The sequence below is a fragment of the Leopardus geoffroyi genome, chromosome B2, assembly GCF_018350155.1.
Source record: "Leopardus geoffroyi isolate Oge1 chromosome B2, O.geoffroyi_Oge1_pat1.0, whole genome shotgun sequence".
In the NCBI taxonomy this organism is placed as follows: Eukaryota; Metazoa; Chordata; class Mammalia; order Carnivora; family Felidae; genus Leopardus; species Leopardus geoffroyi.
Genome location: NC_059332.1, coordinates 39,984,362 through 40,006,336, shown reverse-complemented (window position 1 = coordinate 40,006,336; position 21,975 = coordinate 39,984,362). Strand labels below are relative to the sequence as shown.

The 21,975-nt window shown below is 59.4% G+C and overlaps 1 protein-coding gene across 11 annotated transcripts in view; it reads right to left on the bottom strand.

Annotated features, from left to right (window-relative positions):
- Positions 1–2,022: 2,022 nt before the first annotated feature.
- The window catches only part of FOXP4 (forkhead box P4), a 51,959-nt gene continuing 32,006 nt past the window's right edge, over positions 2,023–21,975 (bottom strand). Inside the window, exons 4-19 of one of the 11 annotated variants that reach the window (XM_045498151.1) lie at positions 16,611–16,733; positions 15,907–15,987; positions 14,460–14,607; positions 14,107–14,320; positions 13,755–13,859; positions 12,878–12,965; positions 11,791–11,874; positions 11,501–11,708; positions 11,342–11,418; positions 10,331–10,432; positions 7,417–7,467; positions 6,659–6,780; positions 5,749–5,799; positions 5,086–5,152; positions 4,427–4,596; positions 2,023–3,933 (exon numbers count right to left, since the gene is read on the bottom strand). In XM_045498151.1, the coding sequence (XP_045354107.1) occupies positions 3,786–3,933; positions 4,427–4,596; positions 5,086–5,152; positions 5,749–5,799; positions 6,659–6,780; positions 7,417–7,467; positions 10,331–10,432; positions 11,342–11,418; positions 11,501–11,708; positions 11,791–11,874; positions 12,878–12,965; positions 13,755–13,859; positions 14,107–14,320; positions 14,460–14,607; positions 15,907–15,987; positions 16,611–16,733 (1,839 nt within the window). In that variant the 3' untranslated portion in view covers positions 2,023–3,785. Of the gene's footprint in view, positions 3,934–4,426; positions 4,597–5,085; positions 5,153–5,748; positions 5,800–6,658; positions 6,781–7,416; positions 7,468–10,330; positions 10,433–11,341; positions 11,419–11,500; positions 11,709–11,790; positions 11,875–12,877; positions 12,966–13,754; positions 13,860–14,106; positions 14,321–14,459; positions 14,608–15,906; positions 15,994–16,610; positions 16,734–21,975 lie in introns of all 11 variants that reach the window. The other 10 variants (XM_045498149.1, XM_045498148.1, XM_045498152.1 and 7 more) reach the window with 10 other exon arrangements.

Genomic DNA, 21,975 nt, shown 5'->3' with positions numbered 1-21,975 from the left:
ACAAGACCACACACACAGGGCATCCTGACAGCAAAGCACAATGAAGGGCTTAGGGGGTTGGTTCTTCTTTTGAAGAAGGTAATGGGAGAGGGCCCCACGTGGAACCTGGGAGACTAGAGAGAAAATGGGTTATTGGGTTGTAAGCCCAGTGCGCTCAGAAGGTGGTGGCCCACAGCTGTCTCCTGTTGCTCATATTGTAAGCCCCTCTCCTCCTCAAAGCCCGAGATAGGTCCTCCCTCCACGTCCAAGTGCACTGGCCAGACATTTGCTGTACCTCTGGGGGGGGGGGGGGGAAGCAGCGGGAGGGAGGAATTAAAAACAAAAACAAAAAACAAAACTCTAGTTGAAGCAGAAGAACGCAAGTTAGACTGCGGGAAGGACTGTCCTGAGAGCGAGGCTGGGTGTAGTCTTGTCGCTTTAGTCTCTGGGGCTAGTTTGGAGGACAGAGACCTTGGTTTCCCAGGGTGGACTAAGGGAGCTGGGAGCTTGGCGCAGACACCCCGGGATTCTCTGGGGCTTTGTAGGGGGTTGGTGGGTCCCCGAGGGGAAGTGGCCGCAGTGAAATCGTGGGGGATTGTTTTATTACATTGCAGGGGATGCTGCTGTCCCCAGACTACACACGCAGCCACTTCTCCTGGGCTGGCAGCCTCCACAGAGGGCAGGGAGGGCCACACAACGGCACATCGCACTGCTGCTTCTTGATACGGTGCTGGTGGGCGAGTCTGTGGGTGGAGGGGGGGGGGGGCAGATTCAGACTCCAGGCCAAGCTCCCCTGGCCTGACCCGCCCAGGCCATCTTAAGATGCCAGGAGGAGGTACTGGGAATTCACCCCAGGCTCTATGCAAGTGTCCAGGGGATTAGGGCAGGGGGAGGAGGTGGCCTGGACAGCAGTGAGAGAGAGAAAACGGGGGGAGAAAGAGGCAGAAGGTGACAGACAGTGGTCAAAAGCACTAGGAAAGGACAAGGCAGTCCTGAGACAGAGAAGTCAGTGAAGACGCCCATTTCCAGATCCTGTATCCTTTCCCGCTCCACTCGCTCCCCCACCCCCAGCTTCGTCTTTGGAAAGTTCTAGCAGTTTGGTGGCAAGGGCAACAGATTCCAACAGGGTTGCTTTCTCCACACCTACTCCCCTACCTCCCGGCTCCCCCACCGCCCCCAGGTACACACATTCTGGGGGCTCCTGCCCCAGGACAGAGGTCTGGGGGCCTTGCCCTCAAGAAGGAAGTGTTTGGAAGGTGCTCGAGGTGCTGGAAGACAGGAACTGGTAGAGGACCCCGGTGGGTGCCGGGCACTGAGAAGGCCAGAGGGGGTCCCCCGTTGGGGAAGGACCAGGAAGTGCTGCGGGATGGAAGGCCGAGGGAGGTGTCAGGACACACGTTCGGGTTCACAGCTTCGATTTCCTTCCCTCCCTCCTCGAACCATCGAGGGCACCCCTACCTGTGGGTCAGGCTAACCCCCTTTCCTGGCAGAGCCAACCAGCACGACGACACGGACAGGGCACACAGCGGCAGGCCTGCACCCACTAACAGCCACCCCCCCCCCCCATGCATGTGCGTACCCAGGTCCCTATCCAGGCCCCCACGGAGGCCGAGTGATGGGCCCAGAAGGGCACCTGGGCCTGCAAGCACAGGTCTCCAGGGGTGGTGGTCCTGCAGCAAGGATCGTCTCCATTCCCGGAAGAAATCTCCCTACTGAACCTACCCTTGAAGGAAGGGGTGGGGGAGGGCAGGAAGGAACAGTGACTTTGGGAGAAAAAATGGTGGAGAGACCTGGTTTGAAAGAAAATACCAGAGAACACCACCAGGGTGACAGTGGAAGAGGCAGGTGGGAGCTGCTGACAGGTTCCCTGCCCCCCCCCCCGCCCCGCATCCCCCCAACCCCTATGTCCTGGTCTGCTCATGCACTCCCAGAAAGCACCCCTAAGGAGCCCCCACTGTCCACAGGGCCTCCTTCCCCCGGCCCCTCAGAGCAATCTTTCCACCTCAGTGCTTTTCCCCCCTCACCCTGGTGACACACGCAGGGCCCGGTGAATAGAGGACGTTTAATATTTCTGTGCTGGTCAAACAGAACACAGGTGGGGAGTACATAGGGGAGGGGGCGGAGGGCCCCCTGCCTCTCAGGAGGGGTGGCTTGTGAAGGGGTGTATGTGGGGGGTTCTTGGGAAATAGTCCAAGGAGGTCTTCTCAGCAAAGGGGCCTGGCCTGGGGTATCACGAGCATCCAACACACCCAGTCCATGGCCTGAGTCGGGGTCCCCCATAGGGGGTCTGTGGAGTCTCACTTCTTTTCCAGCTCCTTTGCTGGAATCCACACTCCCAGTGTGATGGGGGACTTGGTCCTAGCGAGGGGTCTGGAGAGCCCCCAGGAAGCAGCCCAGGGTTGGGACTGGGGCTCGAGGCCCACTGCCCGAGGAGAGGAGAGCCCCTCGGGATGCTGAGGGCAGCACACCTCCTTCCCTCTGCCCTCGGACCTTCCTCCTGGCTGGCCAAGAGCAGAAGTGGGGGTGAGCAGGGCCCCCAGCCTCTACTGAGTCCCAGGGTCCTCAGGGTGGGGTGGAGGAAGGGTGGAGAGAGGGTCTGGGCCACCAACAGACACTGTAAACTTTGGTTTAAAACAATAACTTAAGTGGAGGGAGGGCTTCCAGCCTGGGGCTAGGGGCGGGGAGCAAGGAGGGTGGGGGTGGGGGTGGGGGTGGGAGGCCACAAAGGAAAAAGCCAACAAAAAGTTTTGGTTTTTGCTTCCGGCATAAGAAAGGTCTTTGGTCATCGGTTTAACTGGGGGTGGGGAGGGGGGCTGAGGAGGGGCGAGGGAGGACTACCATGAGGGGACCTGTAGGCTGGGGGTGACCTGTTGGGTCACGGCAGTCACCTGCCCCTCAAGCCTGGTCTCAGCCTGGCCTCTCCCGTGACAGAGGCAGGATGCTTCCTGGGTGGCACTGGCAGCTTCAGCCTCGAGGGCCTCTCGGCTCCCCCTCCATCGGCCCACCCGGCACAGACCTCTGCGAGGAAGCCAGCACTGGGCCTCTTCCTCTGCTCCCTGGTGTGGGGGGGGCAGCCAAGGGGCACCCAGTGAGTGGGGTGGAGGCCCAGTTCGGCCTGGGTTCCTGTCCGGGAGCGAGGCAGCCTTGCTCTCACAGACCCCGCAGGGCAGCAACACCCCAGCTGTGGCTCTTGAGTGGGCACGGCTCAGGGGGCCCGTTTCTTCTGGGGATGGTCTGGAACGTCAGCTCCCCCCTGGGCCCAGGCCGGGGCAGGGGGAGGAGGTGGGGGCTGGGGAGATTTCTTCACAGTACGGAAAAGAAGGTGAAAGGGGGCACAAATTAGGAAAAGGGGCGGGGGGGGGGGGGCTCTGGCCAGAAAACACTGCCAGAGCCAGGTGCGAGGGGCCCTGGGTTTGAGAGGGGTGGCTTAGCCCCGCCTGCGGGTCTCCATGGCGCTGAGGGGCCCTGTAGGGGAGAGCTGGTGGGGGAGGAGGGCCCTGCTGCTGGTGGTTGGGGGGAGGCTGTATTCAGATGTAGGGGAGGGTCTGAGGAAGGGTCTGGGCCCTCCGATTCCTCTGCCGGTCCCAGACCAGGGGTTCGGTGTCCCCTCGGGGGCAGGACCGTCGCTGCCCCCGAGCGTCTGTCAGTCAGGTCACGTTGGGAGTTGCTGGCCCAGCCTCCCCCACCCCCCCATCTGAGTCCTGGAAGTGCCTTGAGGTTTGGGCGGGGCTGAGGAGTGGGGGTAGGTGGGGCCTGGGTTCCGGAGGGAGGGGTCTCACCCCTGCCCTGCCTGCCCCTAGAGGCCCTTAGGACAGTTCCTCTCCTGGCAGCTCCTCCTCCAGGTCCCTGTCTTCTGGAGGCCCCGCGGTGCTGGGGTTGGGGGGGCCCAGGGCGGGGCCTGGCCGCCGGTCTTCCTCTGCCTCGGCCGGCTCCTCTTTCACCTGCACCTGGTGGCTGTGACAGAAGGGATCGTGTGGGCACCCGGGGGGGGGGGGGAGGGGGGGGAAGCTGTTCCCCGGCCTCCACAAACACCCAGAATTTGGGGGTGCAGTGGGGTGCCCGCAGCTCACTCCCCTAGGACCGCATCATCCCTGAGCCACTGGCGCCTGACGTCTTAGGTCTGATCTCCCCCAGAGCTCTCCTCCCAGGAAGGGGGATGTTGGGCTGGGCAGAGGTCACCTCTGATTGGGGAGAAGACAAAGAACAGGCGGAGAGGAGGAAGGAGAGGAGGAAGAAAGCAGGAAGGAGGGAAATAAAAAGGAAGCGGAGAGAGGAGAATGAGAAGGGAGAGGGGAGGAGAGGCACCATGGGAAGGGAGAAAGAGAGGTCACTCGTCTGGGAAGACAGGTGTGTGTGTGTGGGGGGGGGGGGTGTAAGAAGATAGAGACCCCACCTGCAGTGGTGTATGAGGGGCCCCGGGGGTGGGGGATCCTTGCTGTGTGCTCACCTGTACTGGGGTGGGGAGAGGCGAGGGGGGCTGCTGCTACCATTGCTGGGCAGCGGCTCCACGGAGGCGCCCACGTCGTCATGGCTGAGCGGAAGGAGGCTGCTGGCGGAGCCCGGGTTCAGCATGCCAGGGCTGTTGAGGAGGGGGAAGCTGCTCTCGGCCAGGGCGGCCTGGAGGGCACAGGGTTGGCCCCGTCAGCCAGCCCTATCCAGGCAGGTGCTGTCCCTTCCATGTCCCTCGAAAGCCTCCAGGGCGTCCTGTGCTGGCAGATCTATCTTGGCAAGTCCCCAGCCCAGGCTCGGCCTTTCCCACACATCACCCCTCCCCTCCCAAGGCCAGACTGTGACCCTGACCCACTGCCTCACAACATTCCTGGGAACCTGGGAACGTGGGCCTGACCTATCCCTTCCCAGGAGGCAGAGGGCCCCGAGCCTGACGAGCCAGAGAAGGGGACACGGCTGATTATGCCGACCTCCCTCCCTGCTTTGGTGCCCCGAGTTGGGGTGGGGCAGAGGGCTGGGGTTTGGGCCCCTCGGAGTGGTCTTCCCCCTCCCCAGCCAGATGGGAGCTCTGCAGGGGAGAGTGGACGAAGGGCAGTGTGTGTGGGCAGGACAGCAAGGGGGCAAGAGGGAAAAGGGCTCCCGTCAGGGCGCAGTCACCTGGTAGCTGGCGTTAAGTGCTCCGTAACTGAGGCCCGAGATCATGTTCTTCACCAGGGTGGGGCTCCTGGAAGACAGAGAAGGCAGTGCTCCGTTCGTTCCTTCAGGCCTTGACCCTGACTAGGTCCTGCCTTGTGCTCGGTGATATTCCATTCCTGATGCTAGGAGGCTACGGCACGGTCAGCAGCGTCTGCCGAGCCCCGGGTGGGCTCCATCGCCCTCAACCCTCACGCTGACCCAGCATGGTGCGTCACGTGCTGACAGCCCCCTTCCCGGGCCCGGGGCTCTGGAACCTGGGCAGTGTCTCAGAGCCGGCAAGTGGGAACGGGGGTCCCTCCCGATGCCTGTCTTCACATCATGCCACCCCAGCAGTTCTTCTCTGCTGTCTCCATTTCCTAGTGCTTGGCGGACCCAAGCTAGAGCCCTGACCTCCCCAGTCTGTAATATCCACGCTATCTTGCCATACGGAATCGTGGGACATCTAATAACCCAGGGGCTTGGCTTGGCCTGTCCCCAGGTGCTCCACGCCAAAGGCTTGTCTGCCCAGGAAGGGGTTCAGGAGTTGGGTCAGGAAAAACCATGGCTCAAGGCTGTCCCTCTTCCATAGCAATTAATCCCCTACCCCCCATTTACAGAGCATCTAAGGGAGGTTAAGGAACTGACCCAAGCTCACCCAGCCAGTGAGAAGCAGAGGTGCATCTGAATCCAGGTCTTCTGACCAAGTGGGTAAAGAGACGGAAAGATAATCCCCCCATGTTTGGAGGGGGGCACTCAGAAGGGGATGGCTCTCCTTCCCTTTTCCAGGCCCCAACCCTGCCCAGCCCCCACAGCTGAGTGGGGTGGAGAGGCTCTTTTCCCAGGAGAAAGATCTTCGAGGGCAAAAGGCATTCACACAAATAGATACCCACCTACTCGCCTCACTTCTCTCCCCCTCCCAACAGGCCTCTGGCCCAAGAAGCACGGGCAAAGGGTGGCCCGCGTGAGGGACATCTGGGGTGGGAAGGCCACTGGGTGTTGGAAGGGAAGCCAAGGGGAGGTTTCGACCCGCCCCCAGGTTCCTCAGTTTCCAATGAAAATGCTGCATGCTAGAGCAAACGCAAAAGGTGGGAGTTCCGAGACCCAGCTCTGCTGTGAATCTGCAGTACGGTGTGACCTTCCCCCAGCCCCTTGCCCTCTCTGGGTCTCCTCTCCCTATAAAACACAGAGGTAGGGCCTGGGGTCCTCAGAGGTCAGCTCATCCTGTGATGAGATAGGGGAGTACGACTCTGAGGCTGGCAGCCCCCTCACCAATGGCCACCTAGCTGGCATCTGCCCATGTCCCAGCTCCAGCCATGGCTACTTTGGGTCTCTGTCTCTGGTGCCAGGTCCCCCTAGGCTCCTTTCCCTCAGCCAGAAACAGGGACAGAATAAGACATACATGTCCTCTTTCTGATCACCTGTCACTTCCAGATTCTAGGCTCCCCACCCCCAAAGTGGGAAGGACCGGGTTCACATGGGTGTCCTGGAGAAAAATGGGGGGTGACCCGGTCCACGCCCCAGGCAGATGCCTCTGCTCGGGGCCGGGCCAACATACCCCGTCATCTTTGGCGGCCTCCGTTTCTGATACTCGCGCTCATCCACGGTCCACACGGCGCCCTTGACGTTCTCCACGCGCACGAAGCACTTGTGCAGGCTGAGGTTGTGCCGCACAGCATTCTGGGGGTGCGGAGACAGGGCGGGTGCTCAGAGGCCCCTTCCCCACTCAGGCAAGCACACACAGCAAAGTCCCTGTCCCACCAAGTCCCACCTCCCCTGGCCCAAGGACAAGCAGGCTGCCCCAGGGAGGAGTCCCAGCCAGGGGCGAAGGCAGGCCTCTCTCCCGCCCTTGACCCAGGGACTGCCAGGGTCCTCAGAGCCCACAACCCATTTTACGATCTGCTCCCTTCTCCCTGCCATCTTTTGGAAAACCCTGTCTACCAACTAAATGCTATCTAGGTAGTAATAATTTGTTTTCCCGGCAGCATTGATCAGACACACGTAGCTGTTACTTGGGGCTCCTGATCACCAGGAGATCACACTCGGGCCCTGGCACATCAGTGACCTGTTATCTCAGGTGCATGCAGAATTTCCACTAGGCTTTAGAAGTTCTGGACATAAATCAGGAACCCTCGCTGCAACCTTCCTCAATCTCTAGGAGTGTGGGAACCATGACTTTGAGAACAGACAGCTTATTAAGAGCATGAGGTAAACAGCAGGCCTAATGCATACTTGTTGAAATACACGGGGAGAAAGGAGAGCACGGGTTTAGTAGCTGGGAGGCAGGAAGAGGAGAGAGAAAAGAGGAAAAGTCACCTTGTCGCTCCCACCTCCTCCTGGCAGGGTAACTTCAGGAATTGAGGCCATCTGAATTGTAGGACACTTGGGTGAGGGCGGGGGTGCTTGGCCCAATTTTCCCCGGGGGTGGGGGTGGGGGGGGGCTAGACGAGGGCCCTAGCCCACCCACTCCCCGCATGGCCCTCAGTCCCGTCTCTGTGCTCTCCTCTCTCGGCTTCGCCCCCCCACCCCCAGCCATCCCTGTCCCTGTTACCTGTCCTCCCTCTGCTTCCCCCGCCTTGTCCCCATCCTTGTCCCCTCTTTACATTTCTAAACGGGGAAGAAAGCCGGCAGGGCGGGCAGCCCGTGCCCCTGGAGATCCCCTCTCCCTCTCTCCCTTCCAACTCTTGCCACTTGCAACTGGCCCGATTTCATTACCAATTTTAATTTGCCTCTAATTAAATCCTGTGTATTTTTCCGACTCGCTTGCTAATCCACGAGGGAGGCGGGCGGCTGGAGTGGAATCTCTTGGAGCGATAATTACAAAGGGCCTAATCACGCCGGGGCTCCTGCCTCGGAATAAATTTGCCCGCATTACGGGGCTCCGATCCTCCGCTTTGCAAATGAGAATGACCCCAATTTCCGAGGATGGCCTCACCGGGGCTTTTTTCCCTCATTTCGAAGCCTGATTCGTGATGAGAGACTAATTCGTTACGCTGAAACATTAACGGCAATTTAAGGGGTCTGGCGGGGGGCTGCGTAAACAAAAGGACGGGCCCACAACACGGGCCCTGAGAGGGGATGGACACAGGGGGCGGGCTGGTGAGGACCACTGGCTTGGCAGATGGCAGCTCTGTCCCCGGATGAACGGCAGCTGGCCTGGCCCACGCTGGTGCCCGACCCTTCTGCCCTGGTCTGAAGTGGACAGCAACTCAGGGTGTGGGCCAGAAAGGGTGAAGAGGGAGGAGGGGACGAGATACAGTTGGGAAGAGGCGGGGCCTCAAGGGGCAGACGAATGGGTGGAAAGTGGAAGGGGAACAGTTGGGTGTAGACAGGGTACGTTTCCTGAAGAACAGGGATGAAGCCTGGCTGCCAAAAATCCTGAGGGTGAAAGTGGACCTCGAGCAGGGACAGATTCTACTGTGCCACAGGTAGGGAGGGCACGGGTAGTGCCCTAAGTGGCAGAAACAGCAGCAGGGCACTAACTAGGAAGGTCAACTGCTCCCCCAGCTCCCGGTGTCACACTGGGACCTACACTAGGTGAGGGGGGTGGAGGTGAAGACCTGGGAGTGAGAGACACACGACTGGGATGACCCTGGCTGGGTGATGACTGAAGGTGGCATGGGAGGCCAAAGGCACTGGGCTAAAGGGGAGGGGCTTCAAGACGGTCATTGAGGGGTTTCAGGAAGTCCCCCAAACCAGCTCCTTCTGATCTCAAGGAAGGACAATGGGGTGCTACAGTTAAGAGAACAGGAAAGGAGGGTAGGTGACTTGAGTGACACTCTGCCCCCAGAAGGAGGTTGTCTTATGAAGTGAGGCTCTATAGTCTCACCCCCAAAGACAGAAGATTAATCTGCATCATTAACATAAACGTTAGATAAAAACTGTAGTGATCCTTCATGTTTGCATAGAACTCTTATCATTTATAAGACCAGGCATCCAAACTGGCCTAGAGGTTGGAGACCGGGCTAGGTGGTCCCCACAAGGCCCTGCTGGCTCAGGGAGAGGGCAGGACTGTGGTTGGCAGGAAATGACATCATTCACAGCCAATCAGAGCAGCTGTCCCAGCCCAACAGCCTCTTTCCCAAGCTTGGGGAATTGGGCACAGGGATACGGAAGGTCATAGAGCAGTGTCTCCTGCTGCAGTTAGCACATTTCGGGGCAGAGGAGACCGGGCCTTGTGCAGACCCCACCCAATCCGGCACTGGTGGGGAGGGGGCCTCAATGACACTTGTTGAAACCTAGAGGGGTGGTGGGGAGGTAGCCTGTTTTGCTGCACTTTCCAAGCTGGCCAGCAGGGGGACTCAAGAGCCAGGGATCCAATTAAGGTTCTGAGACCCAGGGACTCTTTCCCGGGTGTCTAACTTTCCCTGCAGGGTGCCAACAATCCCTTCTCCTCTCCCCTCCCCCTTCCCAGTTTAGATATCACCTCCCCACTCTGCTGCACAGACCCTCATACTCTCACCCATCTCTCTCTCTCTCTCACACACATACACATACACACACACACACACACACACACACACACACACACACCCTCCTGGCTATGGAAAAACAAATAGCTGAGTGCCCCAGTCCACATCTCAGTGTCCCATTTTTCTAGGGTCCCTCCCTTCCCTTCCTCTGGTCCCCTGAGAACACTCTATGGCTGAAGGTGTTGAAATGACTAATTGGATCGAGACAATTATCTTCCTGCCGCCATGGCAGAGCTGGGGAGAGGGTGTGAGTGCCTGTGTTTGTGCCCCAGCACAGTCTACGGGTCTTGCTTGGTCCATCCACGTGTCCGGGCCTGCACACTGCCCACCCCACCCTACGCTTCAGAACATGTGCCTTTAGCCAAGGTACCCAGACCCTTAGGGTCTCTTGAGGGTGTAACCTGGCTCTTCCTAACAGGCTCGGGCGTTACAGACTCCTGGAGGCCCTACTTCATGGGGCTGGAGTCTCTGGGGACTGTCGGGGAGCACTCCAGAGAAAGGAAACTTTCTTCCCAGAAGGAAGGCAGCACAAGGCTGGAAAGGAGGGGCTATTAAGAAGCAGTTTGAGAACATACTATATAGCCCATGCTGAAGTGGGGGTGGAGGGGCCCATGGTGCGGCCTGGGCCCTGCTGGGGCCATTTTCGTAGAACTGCCCCTCCGAGGGGACTAAATGTTATGCACCCTTGGTCTCAAAGGGAGGTGGACATGTCCAAGGGTGACTGGGGCCCTTGGGAAGGAGGAAGGAGCATGCCTCACCTTCCAGGTGGCAGTGTTTCTCCGGAAATAGGCGAACATCCTGGTGAACCAGTTATAGATCTCATTCAGGGTCAGCTGCCTGTCGGGGGTTTCCAGAATGGCCTATGGGCAAGAGAGAAGCAAAGAGACCCTTAGTCTGGGCCTCGAAGGGTCACAGGCCTGTGTTCTCTCCCTTTTGCCTGGCCCAACTCTCACCCCGAGGAGAGAGGACACCCACTACAGAAGCCTGTGGGACAAGAGGACTGGTGGGTGCCTGTCGGTCCCCTGATGGGAGCAGGCTGGTTACGGCCCAGCCAGGGGCCAAAGAAAACACGAGCCTCAAGGGCTACGCACTTGTGCAAGCAGCACGTGACCTCCTTCTGGAGGGAAACTGGTTTCAAGCACCCCTGCCCTGGAGTGGGAATGAAGCAGCGTTCTCAGGAAAGAGATGTCCTCGGGGTGGGGGCCGTTTGGAATTTATCCTAATTTTGGCAGAGGGCCCCCAAAGCATGAGATGGGGTATGTATGCAGCACGTATGAGAATAAGTGTGAGGATGTGTGTGCCTGCGTGTGGAGTTCAGAGCAAGCGTGTGGAGTTAAGCATTAAGGACATGAGGGAGGGAACACAGGGGTGTGTGTGTGTGTAAGAGGGTTGGGGGGGAGGGGGAGAGGGGGCAGGCAGACAAAGGGCAAGCCTATGAGAAAATAATCTCCTAGAAGTGTATGTACATGGGAGTGAGAGAACGATTGACAGTGGGTATGAGCAACAAAAAATACGTGTGCCCCCAGAGACATGTCTGCACCAGCAGGTGCTGAGGCAAAGCCTGTGCCAGAGGCCGTATGGCTGGGAAGGAAAACCCACGTGCCAGGACAGGACAGGTGTGGGAGGGGAAGTCTCTCCTCTGGCCCTAGGACCCTCCTGGAGGCTGGGGCACTGAGGTTGTGTGTGTGTGTGTGTGTGTGTGTGTGTGTGTGTGTGTGCGCGCGCGCAGCCTGTGTGCCCTTCCCACCCCCTGTACCATCCACACTCACCTGGCGGATGAGGGAGGCATAGGTGAAGGGGGGCCTGACATCGGCGTTCTTGTAGAACTCGTGATTCTGGGCCAGCTCTGGGGGAGACAGGCAGAGGGTGAGGTAGCCAGCTGGGGAGTCCGGCTTGCGGGGGAAAATGACCCTCCCGGCAGTCCTTACCTGAGGAGATGGGGGAGCAGAACTTGTCGCTGCTCCTCCGCCGGGCGGGGCCCCCGCTGTGCAGGGAGGCAGAGCTGAGGCCGGGGGGCCGTAGAGGGGTGACAGGGGCAGCGGCCGAGGTGGGGGGGTGCACGAGACCATCTGGGAAGGAGTCTGCTGCAGACACGGTCACCTTGGAGAATGAGGAGGAGCCAGGGACCGGGTTCAGCTGTGAGCAATGGGGCGGGTGCTGAGACCAGCGCCAAGGGTGGGGGTCCCGGGAGGGCCGCAGGGAGGGGTGAGTCACTCACCGGCTGGCTGAAGGGCTTGGGCTCAGAGGGCCGCATGTGCAGGTGCGCCATCATGGCCTGCAGCCTCTCACTCTCCTTGGCGAGCTGTGAAGAGGCGGGAGGTGGGCAGGGGCTGAGCCCCAGGGGCCTCCAGTCCTCTTCCCCCTCCACCAGACACCCATGAAAACCCCTATTCCCACCACCCCTCTCCTCCACACCTCAGGGGTCCCCTACTGCTGGAAAGCCTCAGCTCCGCCCTGCCCCTTCACACCCTCAAGGCCAGGGCCTGGGGCCGGCCACTCACTGCCTAAAGCACCCCCCCCCTTCTCCCCCACACTGTGTGTCCCAGGCTCAAGCTCAGCAAGCTGCTACAAGTCAGGGGCCTCCTTCCTCATGGCACAGGCCTTTTCTCCCCATCGAAGGCAGAGGCTGTGGTTGAACAACACCCAAGTTCAGTGGCACTTGTGTGTGAGAGGGTCCTCGCGCAATGAATGGAGACGTGGGAATGGATGAATGATTCATTCACCCCCATTCATAAATTCAATAGATCTTTCACAACTGCCCTCTCATGGCAGGGTGCTCTGCTAGGTGCCGGAGGGAAATGGGTTTATGCTGACTGGCTGCCTGACGGACTGCCCTGAACGGGCTTCAGAGTGCACGCTCGGGAGACAGACCGCCTAGGTTCTAATCCCCACTTGGCCACCCACTGGGTGAGTGACCAGAGGCAAGTTTCTTCACCTCTCTGGGCCTTAATTTTCCGTATCCGTAGAGTGGGGATGTTAATAGTACCTCCCATATGAGGTTGTTTAGAAGATTCCTCGAGTTATACAGGTAAAGTATTTAAACCAGCCCAAAGGGCGTGCTCAACGTGTTAGCTGTTAATGTTTTTATTGTTTTTATAAGGATGGCACTCTTCTGGCCACCACCCCCCCCCGCCCCCCCCCCCCGGATTTGCTCAGAATCAGACTGCGATCACCTCATGACCTTGGCTATCAGGAACAAGAAAGCATAAGATGACCCTTCCACGAGACCCTCTAAGCCCCTCCTGGAATGTCAGTGCTGTAGGTGGGGCAGGGCCCGGAGGTCCCCAGGTCCCTGCAGCGCACACCTGGATCTCCAGCTGTTGTACCACCTGCATCTGCACCCGGCACTGGGCTGTGCTCCGGTCATCCAGGGCGTGCTCTGTGTTGAGGTGTCTTGGGGGAGGGGGAGGGGGCAGAGAAGGGAAAGTTGGGCCTGGCTTTCCAGCTGCTACTACCCCCGCCTGCCACCCTCCCCCCCCCCCCCCCATCCCATGCTCTAATCCCACCCACGGCCTGGAAAGTAGACAGACCAAGGGATACAACGGGAAAGAGGTGGGAAAGAAAAAAACACCAAACAAAACAAAACAAAAAACGGGGCAACGAAGGAAGCCGCCTTCTCGTCAGCCTCCTTTGATGTCTTTGCTAAAATCGCAGCTACAGAGAGATCTAATTGCAAATGAACTAATTAAGTAAACCTCTGACGAAGCGTGAAAACAATTTGTTTGACCCTGATGCTGCAAGGGTCTGGGAGACAGCGGAGTTAATCAGTCAGTGACAGAGCCTGGCACGGCTGTGGCAGCTGGCCGCCTGCTGCCAGCCGCCTGTCCGCCTCCCTCCCTGCCTGTCCACCGGCCTTCCGGCCTGTCACCAGGCCATCAGTCTCCGGGGCTGAGTCTGTGGGGAAGCTGGGGAGGGTGGCGGGGGGCGTCCTCTCCTGCTCCTCACACCCCCACCCTGCTGAGCTCTTGACAGCCTGGGGATGGGGTATACGGAGGCTGCAGGCCCTGCTACATACTGGAGGGGGGAGTGATCAGGGAGCTGGTGGGGGCAGGGAAGGAGCTAGGTACCCCAGGCGTGAGGACAGCAGGACAGCTGGTGGCTGGAGGCCCAAAAAGGGGCAAGCTAGGTGGCCGGCTGGGGAGTCAGGGGCCCCACGGAAAGGCTGCTGGGGGTGACACCTACTTGATAAACTGGCCGAGGTCTTCACACAGGGTCTCGCAGCCTGGCCACTTACACTCTCCGTGTCCGTAGAGGGGGTGGGAGCCTGGCGTCTCCTCATGGGAGGAGCTAGGAGAGCAGGAGGGAGGCAGTGGTCAGGGACCCTAAAGACTCCAACAGCCCTGGCTCCCCCCGGCCATTGATGTTTCTGTCCCTACTATGGGTTTCCCAGAAGCCAGGAATAATTTCTTGTGCCCTGGGAGAGGGGTGAACATCCAGAACCCAGCTCCACCTCCTCCCCAATCCCTGGGGCTCCAGGGGCACCCCGGGGGCAGGGGCAGGTGTGCAGCACCCTCTCCCAACCTGGGCCCCGCACCTGTCTCTCCGAGGTGTGAGCACAGTGGGCTGTCCGTTGGGCAGGGTGTGGTGGGAGAGGGGGGGTGAAACTTTGGGGGGGGCGGCAAACGAGGTAGCGGTGGTGGCTGAGCCAGTGAGGTCCAGCCCCTCCTGCTTGACGCTGTCCTCGGCGGGCTGCCCGGGGGCACCCTCGCCCTTCCACAGCTGGGGCAAGTCCGTCGGGCACACGGCTGCTGCGGGAGAGAGAAAGGCGGGAGGCTGGCAGGGCCCCCGGAGAATCCACGGGGCTTCCCACCTCACCCCAGGGGAGCGGGGGGGGGGGGGGGGGCCAGGTCAGGCGAGGGGGGGGGAGGGGGGAGGACGCGCACTCACCTTGCGGGAGGGTCTGGAGGGGCCCTGAGGCTTGGCTGGGCTGCAGGCTGACCAGCCCCTGTCTCTGCAGGTTGAGCAAGTGCTGCTGCTGCAACTGTTGCATTTGCAGGAGCTGCTGCTGGAAGGCCAGCTGCTTGTTCCCCAGTGCCTGGTGGGGGGCCCGAGGGGGCGTGCAGAGAGGGGTGCCATCGGCCGAGGGCGAGCCGTCTGGCCCCCACCCTGCGGCCACCCCCTCCCAGGGCCTGTCAGCCCCCGGAGCTGTGGGAGCGGCGTCCGCGGCTGCTGCCTCTCTGCTCCCGGCCCAGCTTCCATAGGGCTGCATGCCTCCTCGCAGTAAACACACACACGCACGCACGCACGCACGCACGCGCGCAAACACACACAGCGGACCCAGACACGCAGCACGACGCCCTCCCTGCTCCCGCCCCCCTCCTTCCGCTGCCTCAGCTCCCCGCACCGCAGCTGTGCTCGCCTAGAAAGGGGGGGGGGGGCTCTCATCACAATGATCGATGAGCCTGTCAGACTCCGGGGGCCACTCCCGCCTGGCGGGCACCCTTCCCACATGCCCGGGTGCCCCCCTTCTGCGCTGAGGAGGGGGCCTACCCCCTCCAGCTCCTCTCCTCTCCTGCTTCTTAGATACAAGGAATCAAAGAGTCTGACGAGACTTTCAAAGATCGGCATCAGCTGGTCATTGGGACCCAGGCCCAGGGAAGAGCCACATCGCTACTGCTCAGTGGCACGCTTGCTCGCTGTACGGGAGCTCGGCTCTCTCCCTCTCTCTCTGCCCGCCCCCCCCCCCCCTCAGTTCTTCACACAGGCACTGACAAGTCTGGCCGTCAGCAAGTCTTTTCTGAGTCCCAGGAGCCAAGCAAGTCCTGGGTGCTTGGGAGGCAGGGACGGCTCTGCCTGCCTGCCTGCCCTGGGGGTGGGGTGGGGGGCTGGCTATTCAATAAACCCAGCCTAGAGATAATGCAGAGAATGCAACAATTACAAGACTGTTGAGGGGGAGGCTGCTGGGCTTTGGGAAATGACTAGGCATCACCAGGGCAGCCTTCTGGGAAGAGGCAGCTCAGGACTTGGCTGTGGTTTGGCCAGCTGAAGGGGAGGCTCATGTCTAGGGCATGGAGGGAGAGCCAAGGGGCCTGGTATGGAAGCTCAGGAGACGCGGTGGCCCAGATGAGGCGAGGGGATGCAGGCTAGGGAGTTCTCTGGAGGGGAAGGGCAGGATATGACAAGCGGCCGAGGCTGGGGCAGGGCTGGGGGGGGCGGGTGGTGCAAGTGGGTAGGAAAGGGGCCAACAACAAAGCAACCGGTCATGAGCAAGGACTGTCGGACGCTCATGCACACATCTACACGCCTGTGTGCGAGGAACACAGCAGGGCTTAACCTTCTGCTCTCATTAATCCAACAACACAAGGGCACAGCCAGCCCTGCCCAAGCCCCTTACCTCTTTGGGTTGCTGCTTCCCAGCCTGCTGTTGGGTGAGGAGCTGTAAGTGGAGCTGCTCTTGCTGCTTCTTGTAATATTCCTGCAGCTGGGTGGAGGGTTGGGGTGGGAGCGGGGGGAGGGGGGAAGGGGGTGGCAGGGGTGGGAGTGGGTTACCGCGGGTAGGGGACTGATGACCCTACAGCAACCCCAGCCTGCTGTTAACTGGGCTCCTGGAGCAGAAGGAGGGAGTCTCACCGGGGCGGTGACACAGACACCCCCCCCGCAGGGAGATGTCTGCTCTCCCTAGTGGGCTCTGAGGGTCCCCAGCAGGGCCTGGATAGAGAGGCGGTGGAGAAGGGAGAGGGGGCTTCACCCCACAGCTGTGAGCCCTCCCTGCCTCTTGGTGGGTCTCCTGAACAGGTCACAACAAGGTGCCAGGAGGTTCCAGTACTCTGCCCTTCCCTGGGGTTCTGGATATAGAGGTGGGGTCCGTACGAGGAGGAGTCTGGGGGTGCTGCTGTGGGACAGGCCTGACGTCTGACCTGTCCCCAGCGGCCCTGGAGGAATGCAGACCAGTCCAGCCTGAGCAGTCTCTCTGGTTCCTGCCACTGCTTTGGCCAGCAGTGATGTTGGCAGTAAACAGGGTGGAAGATGGGAAGCCAGCACCTACCCTGCCCCCCACTCCTCTCTTAGACTACCCAGCTGCCCCGGGGCCAGACTCACCTGCTGGAGCATGAGCGCTTGTTGCTGCTGGAGCAAGGCCTGCAGCTGTGGGGGTGACAGGATCTGCTGCATCTGTTGGGGGGTAAGCATCTGCGGCGACATCATGGCCACCGACACGGGCACCTGTGGGATTTGGCCCCATTAGCCTGCTCACCTCGATCCCACCCACAGTATGGCGGCATGGACTGGAGTGAGACTGCCTGGGTTCGAAACCTGGCTCTGCCACCTGCCAGCTGTGTGTCTTGCGACAAGTGACTTACCTCCCTGTTCTCTGTTTTCTGGTGGCTGAACAGGAAGGAGCGGTCAGTAGAACCCATAATGCTTCTCCCCTGGGGACAGGCCACACCGGGCCCTTCCCAGTTCTTGCTCAGTCTAATCTGACAGCACTGTCTACAAGCTGGGCCTGGCCAGGAGGGTGGTCTGCAGCTATGGGAAGAACTCAGAAAGTGGCCCGCATGGCATGGGGACTCTGGCTCTGATCCCATACACGTCACAGACTCTCACATACCTGTCTAGACGGCACACACAGGTGTAGTTAAGTCAAGGGTGGGGGGGGGGGGGCACGGGTGGAAAGAACACCAGGCAGGGAGTTTGGAGGCACGCTGCTGCTGCTAGCCCTGGAATGAATTTGCTGTGTGACCTCTAGGCAAGTCACTTGCCGTCTCTGGGGCATCAGTTTCCTCAAACGTGAAACAGGGATTGAACTACAAGAGAGGACTCCCAGTAGGAACGTGCAGGAGTCTCAAAGTAGAGCAGCTTTCTATCCCCTGCCCTGGGTTAGGCCTCTGTGGGAGGCCTGCAGGACCTAGCTACCAGCAAGAGGTTCCTGGAAAAGCAATAACATCATTCTTTTCTCGGCCCCACCTCCCTGAAATCCCCAGGCTGGGGCAGTCATTGCCAGGGAGGCCCAAGTTGCAACGTTGTCTTCTCCCGTTGTTTTGGCAGGGCAGGTGCCCTGATGGGGCTCTATGCCAACCCCACCGCTCGGAGCCCAGCTTGTCTAATCTCCCCTCCCACAGCCAAGCCCTAGAAGCGCCCCCACAACCCCCCCTTTCCCACACACAGCAGGCACTCACTGAGTGTTTGCACCCCTGAGCTGAAATACCTTCCCCAGCAGATCAGAGGCCCCTCTGCCAGCCCAGGGGTGGGGAGGGGTTCGGGCAGCCCAGTCAGGGAGGGGTATCCTGCAGGGACTTGTCCTGGGCAGGATGTGACAGGTTATGTCCTCAGGGGACTGGTGGCCCTGTCACCTCCCCCTCGCCTCATGGGTGGGGCAAGGGAGAGGAGTTGGTTCCCTTCTGGATCCCTGGCAGGGGCAGGACTCAGCCTCAAGCCACCAATTAGGGGCTTCCCTGATAGAGGAGCAGCAGGGGAAGTGTGGTGGATCCAGGGACATCGGGGAAGTCCCAGTGCCCCTGATTCTTCTCCCCCACCCCCCCACCCCCCACCAACAACTAGTGGCTGAGCCCCGGCCCTGGGCTTTTCTCCTTTATCCCAGTCATCTCTGTGCCAACAGCCTAGGGTGGGGCACACCCTAGCTCTTTAGCTGTGATGCTCTGTGTGAATGAAGGCTCCCAGGGGCCTCTAATGAGGAGCCTTAAATGGCAGGGCTGGGATTCACACCCAGGTCTGTGAACTCCATGGCTCCTGGTGTTTCTATGTCCCACACTGCCTTCTCCAGCCCAGAGCAGGTCTTGAGGAAGGTCTGGAAGAGTATGTGGAAACTGAACTTATCCAGGGAGCTGAGGGGTCAATGAGGCTGGAGATCCAAAGGCCAGCCTCCCTTTTTACAAGCATATTTGGAGGGGACTCTAGAAAGCCAGGGTGTAGGGGTCTTCCGGTCCTCGCTCTCGGAGGGGCCGGGGCCGAGGGGGCAGACAATGGCACAGACCCATGCCCCTTGCAGGCTGTCCCCAAAGCTGGGAGGTGGCTCAGCTGTCCTTTTTTTCCTCCTTCCATGGGGGTGCCCACCATGGTGGTATTGAGCTCAGTCCTGGATTCCTGGGGCAGGTGACCTAAGTTCCTGTCCCTGACACTGACCATCCTTTGTACCCCATCTCATCTCCTACCAGACCTCCAATTGCTAATTACATGCCTTTAGGCACCCAGGCCCTAAGTTCTACAAACTTTTGAAGCTGGCTCCTTTGTGCATATTGTCTCACAAATCTTTACAGAACCCCGAGGAAGGAGGGTCTAATCCTCATACTATTTTACAGATGAGGAAACTGAGGCCTAGCGGAGTCAAATCACCTGCCCTTTCCTCAAAGGCACAATGGGAGAAGGGGTAAGTGAAAGTGATTTGTAGGCCATCAAATTCCATACAAATGCAGGGAAAACTACTTTTAAAAACATTCTGGGTTTTCCTCTTCTCTTTTCTCTTCTCCCCCTTTCCCTCTCTCTTCCCCATGACTGCCCCTTAGGCCCGCCTGGAGCCCCAGAGGGTACTGCATGGCGAGGGTCCCCAAGGACCAGAGTTTGGGGCCTGTCATTCCCAGGGAGGACTCAATTTAGAGCCGGACATGGCCCAGGCAGGGAGGCAGACCAGACACCAGGGGATCTTTCCAGCCACTAGGGTTGTGAGTCACCGTGAGTGGCATGCAAGAAAGGATGTGGCATTTCCTTCCTTGGGGCTTTCCTACTTGGACGCAGGGGAATGGAAGAGATGACCTTGGAAGGCCTCCCTGGCCTCTGCCATTCCTGCCAAGTGGCCGAATAGCTGGCCGGAGAGGCGGCTGCAGAGATGTGGACGGATCACCTTGTGTGTACTTGTCCAGCGGGGCCAAGGGGGTCAAGAAAGGTCAGCGAAGTGGCTGCCGCGTGCTGAGCTTCTGAACTGCCTGACCCCATCCGCCTCCTCCCGTGCCCCTTAGGGTTCTGAGAACTGAGTTAGAGCTCCCCTGGTGTCCCCACTGACCCCTCACCAGGCTAGGATGTGTCAGGATAGGCACTGTCAGCCTGTCAGCTCAGCAAGGCCCGTGAGTCACTATCTGGAGAGTGGCCAGGACAGCTAAATGCTTACTAAAGCCCTGGCAGTGCGAGCCCTGGGCTAAATGCCGACAGCTGCTTCCAGCCCCTCCCTCAGGGACCCTGCCCAGGCCCCTGAGTCCTCCACCCACCATGACTACAGTGTGCTGGGCTGGGTGGCCTGACATAGAGGCAGCTTATCTGGGACCTGAGGGTTGGGAGGCTGTGCACCCCATGGTGCGATTTGGTGCCAGAATCAAGGACCCAAATTCAACCTCTTAAGTGGGGTCTAAGGTCCTTGGCTCGGTGGAGAGACCAGGCCAGACAGGCCAGAGCTTGGTCTAGGTTGAACTCCCTTGCAAATGACCAGAAGGAAGTCCGCAGGCTAGTTCTGGGCTGGAGCTGCAGCAAGGAAGAAGTAAAGAAGTGGTGGGGCACCAAGATGAACTTCCAGAAATTCTGGAGAAGATGATACAGAGGCTGGACAGAGCTAAGGGGCCTGGTCCTAGCCTACCATCATCCCCTCCACCCCCCAAAACTCCCAGCTACCTTTGCTGCCTTCTATAATTGACCCCTCCCTGCCTGGGGGCCCAGACTGGGGCACAAACTAGGCCATCTCCAGGCTAGGGGTGGAGACTCCAGTGGTTCTAGAAACTTCTGAAGCTGGCTGCAGGAGAGGGGTCCTGAACATGGTGGGGAGGTGAGTGGGCAGCCAATCCTGTCTTGAGATGGGGAACAGAGCAGTGTCATGTGGCGGCCACTGTTAAAGGGCCGCCACCTATCTCCTTCTTTTAACCATTTCACTCACAGAAAAGCTATTTCTAGGCCCTGCGACCCAGTCAGGGACAGAAGCTCCACCTCCTTAGAGATGATGAACCTAAGGGTAGAGAGAAGAGGCAAGGAAGGTATCCAGGGTTGGGGGAGAAGGAGGACCAAAGTCAGAGCTCCAGGCTCCTGGAGAAGTACAGACATGGCCCCATGAACCCCATCTCCCTGAGCCCAGAGAATCATCCCTGGGGACTAGTGGTGTTCACTACTGTGCAAAGCACACACAATGTCACAATGTTGGCATTTAAGGTTAAATTCTGGGGCTAAGTTGTTTGGGGTCAAATCCTGGCTCTGTCCCTCATTAGCTGTGTGACTTTGGACACGTTACTTAACCTATCTGGGCCAAAGTTTCCTCATCTGCAAGACGGCTAATAAGAATAGCATCTATAGACCCCACAGGGTTGTGAGGATAGAGGGAGACAGAGGACACTCATAAAGCACGTAGCGTCTGCCCCATGGTAAGCACTCTGTAAATGTTAGTTTCGTTCAGCACTGAGTAAGTATTTGATGAATGGATGACTCAGTCAGTGATTAGGAGGGGGAGGCAAGGAGACAGGAGGCCTGAGAAAAGGATCATTTGATCTGTCCCTCTGACCAAAATGTCTGCCATCCAGGGGCGCCCTTATTTGGTGGAAGGGGCCCTTCTCGGGAAGATTCCATGGTCTCCCTTCCCCTCTTAATGATTTCAGATCTCCTACGCCTCACGGCCAACGGTAAAGTCCTTTTTGATGCCTGACCTCGGTCTCTCCAACTACCATCTAGCTCCTTCCTTCTTGCCTTTGGGTCAGCAGGTCTCCTCTAGCTGGGGGAGCATTCCTGCTCCCCAGCCCACCCTTCCCTGTTCTTAGAAGGAGGTGGGAGTCTGGGCCCAGGGTGAGGACGACCCAGAGCAGTAGCCTGAAGACCACTTCAGACCCAGGGAATATGTGGGGGGTGGAGGGATCCCTAATTCAAAGAGACCCAGTCCGGATACCACACGAGCACGAGAACCTTCTACGTCATTGCAGTGTGAGAACTTTCTCCTCTGCCCATTACTGACCTTCCAGATTTTGTTCTCACCTCCCCACCCAGACCACTACCCATCTTGACCCAACTCCTCCCCCTTGAGGGCTGTCTCATTAGGTTCAATACTTTAAAAGAGGGCCCCTGCTCAGGCCCCACATCTGTCAGTCACCTTGAACTTCTTCAAAGCATTTTCCGGAACATAAGCTTGTTTGACATAAAGCTCAGATACTCCTCAGAGCACCAGAATCTTCCCCCCGCCCCCCACCCCCACAAAGTCTAGTCCTGGGTCCTCCAAGCACGGGGCACCCCACCCCTGCTTACCTCCTCACTTTCCTCCTTCCTTCAGCACCCCCTCCCCAAACTCCAGAGCGATCGGTGCTCACCCTTCCTCCCCTGGATAAACTTCCTTTCAAAGCCCTGCTTAATCCTCTCCCCAATTCCAAGCCTCCCCTGCTGCTGTGGGGAGGGGTAGGGGAGCCGGGAAACAAGGCTGCAGGGCCCGGGGAGGGGAGCTGGCTGCCCGAATCATGACCCACCCGACTCAGACCGCAATTCTCCCAAGTTCTTT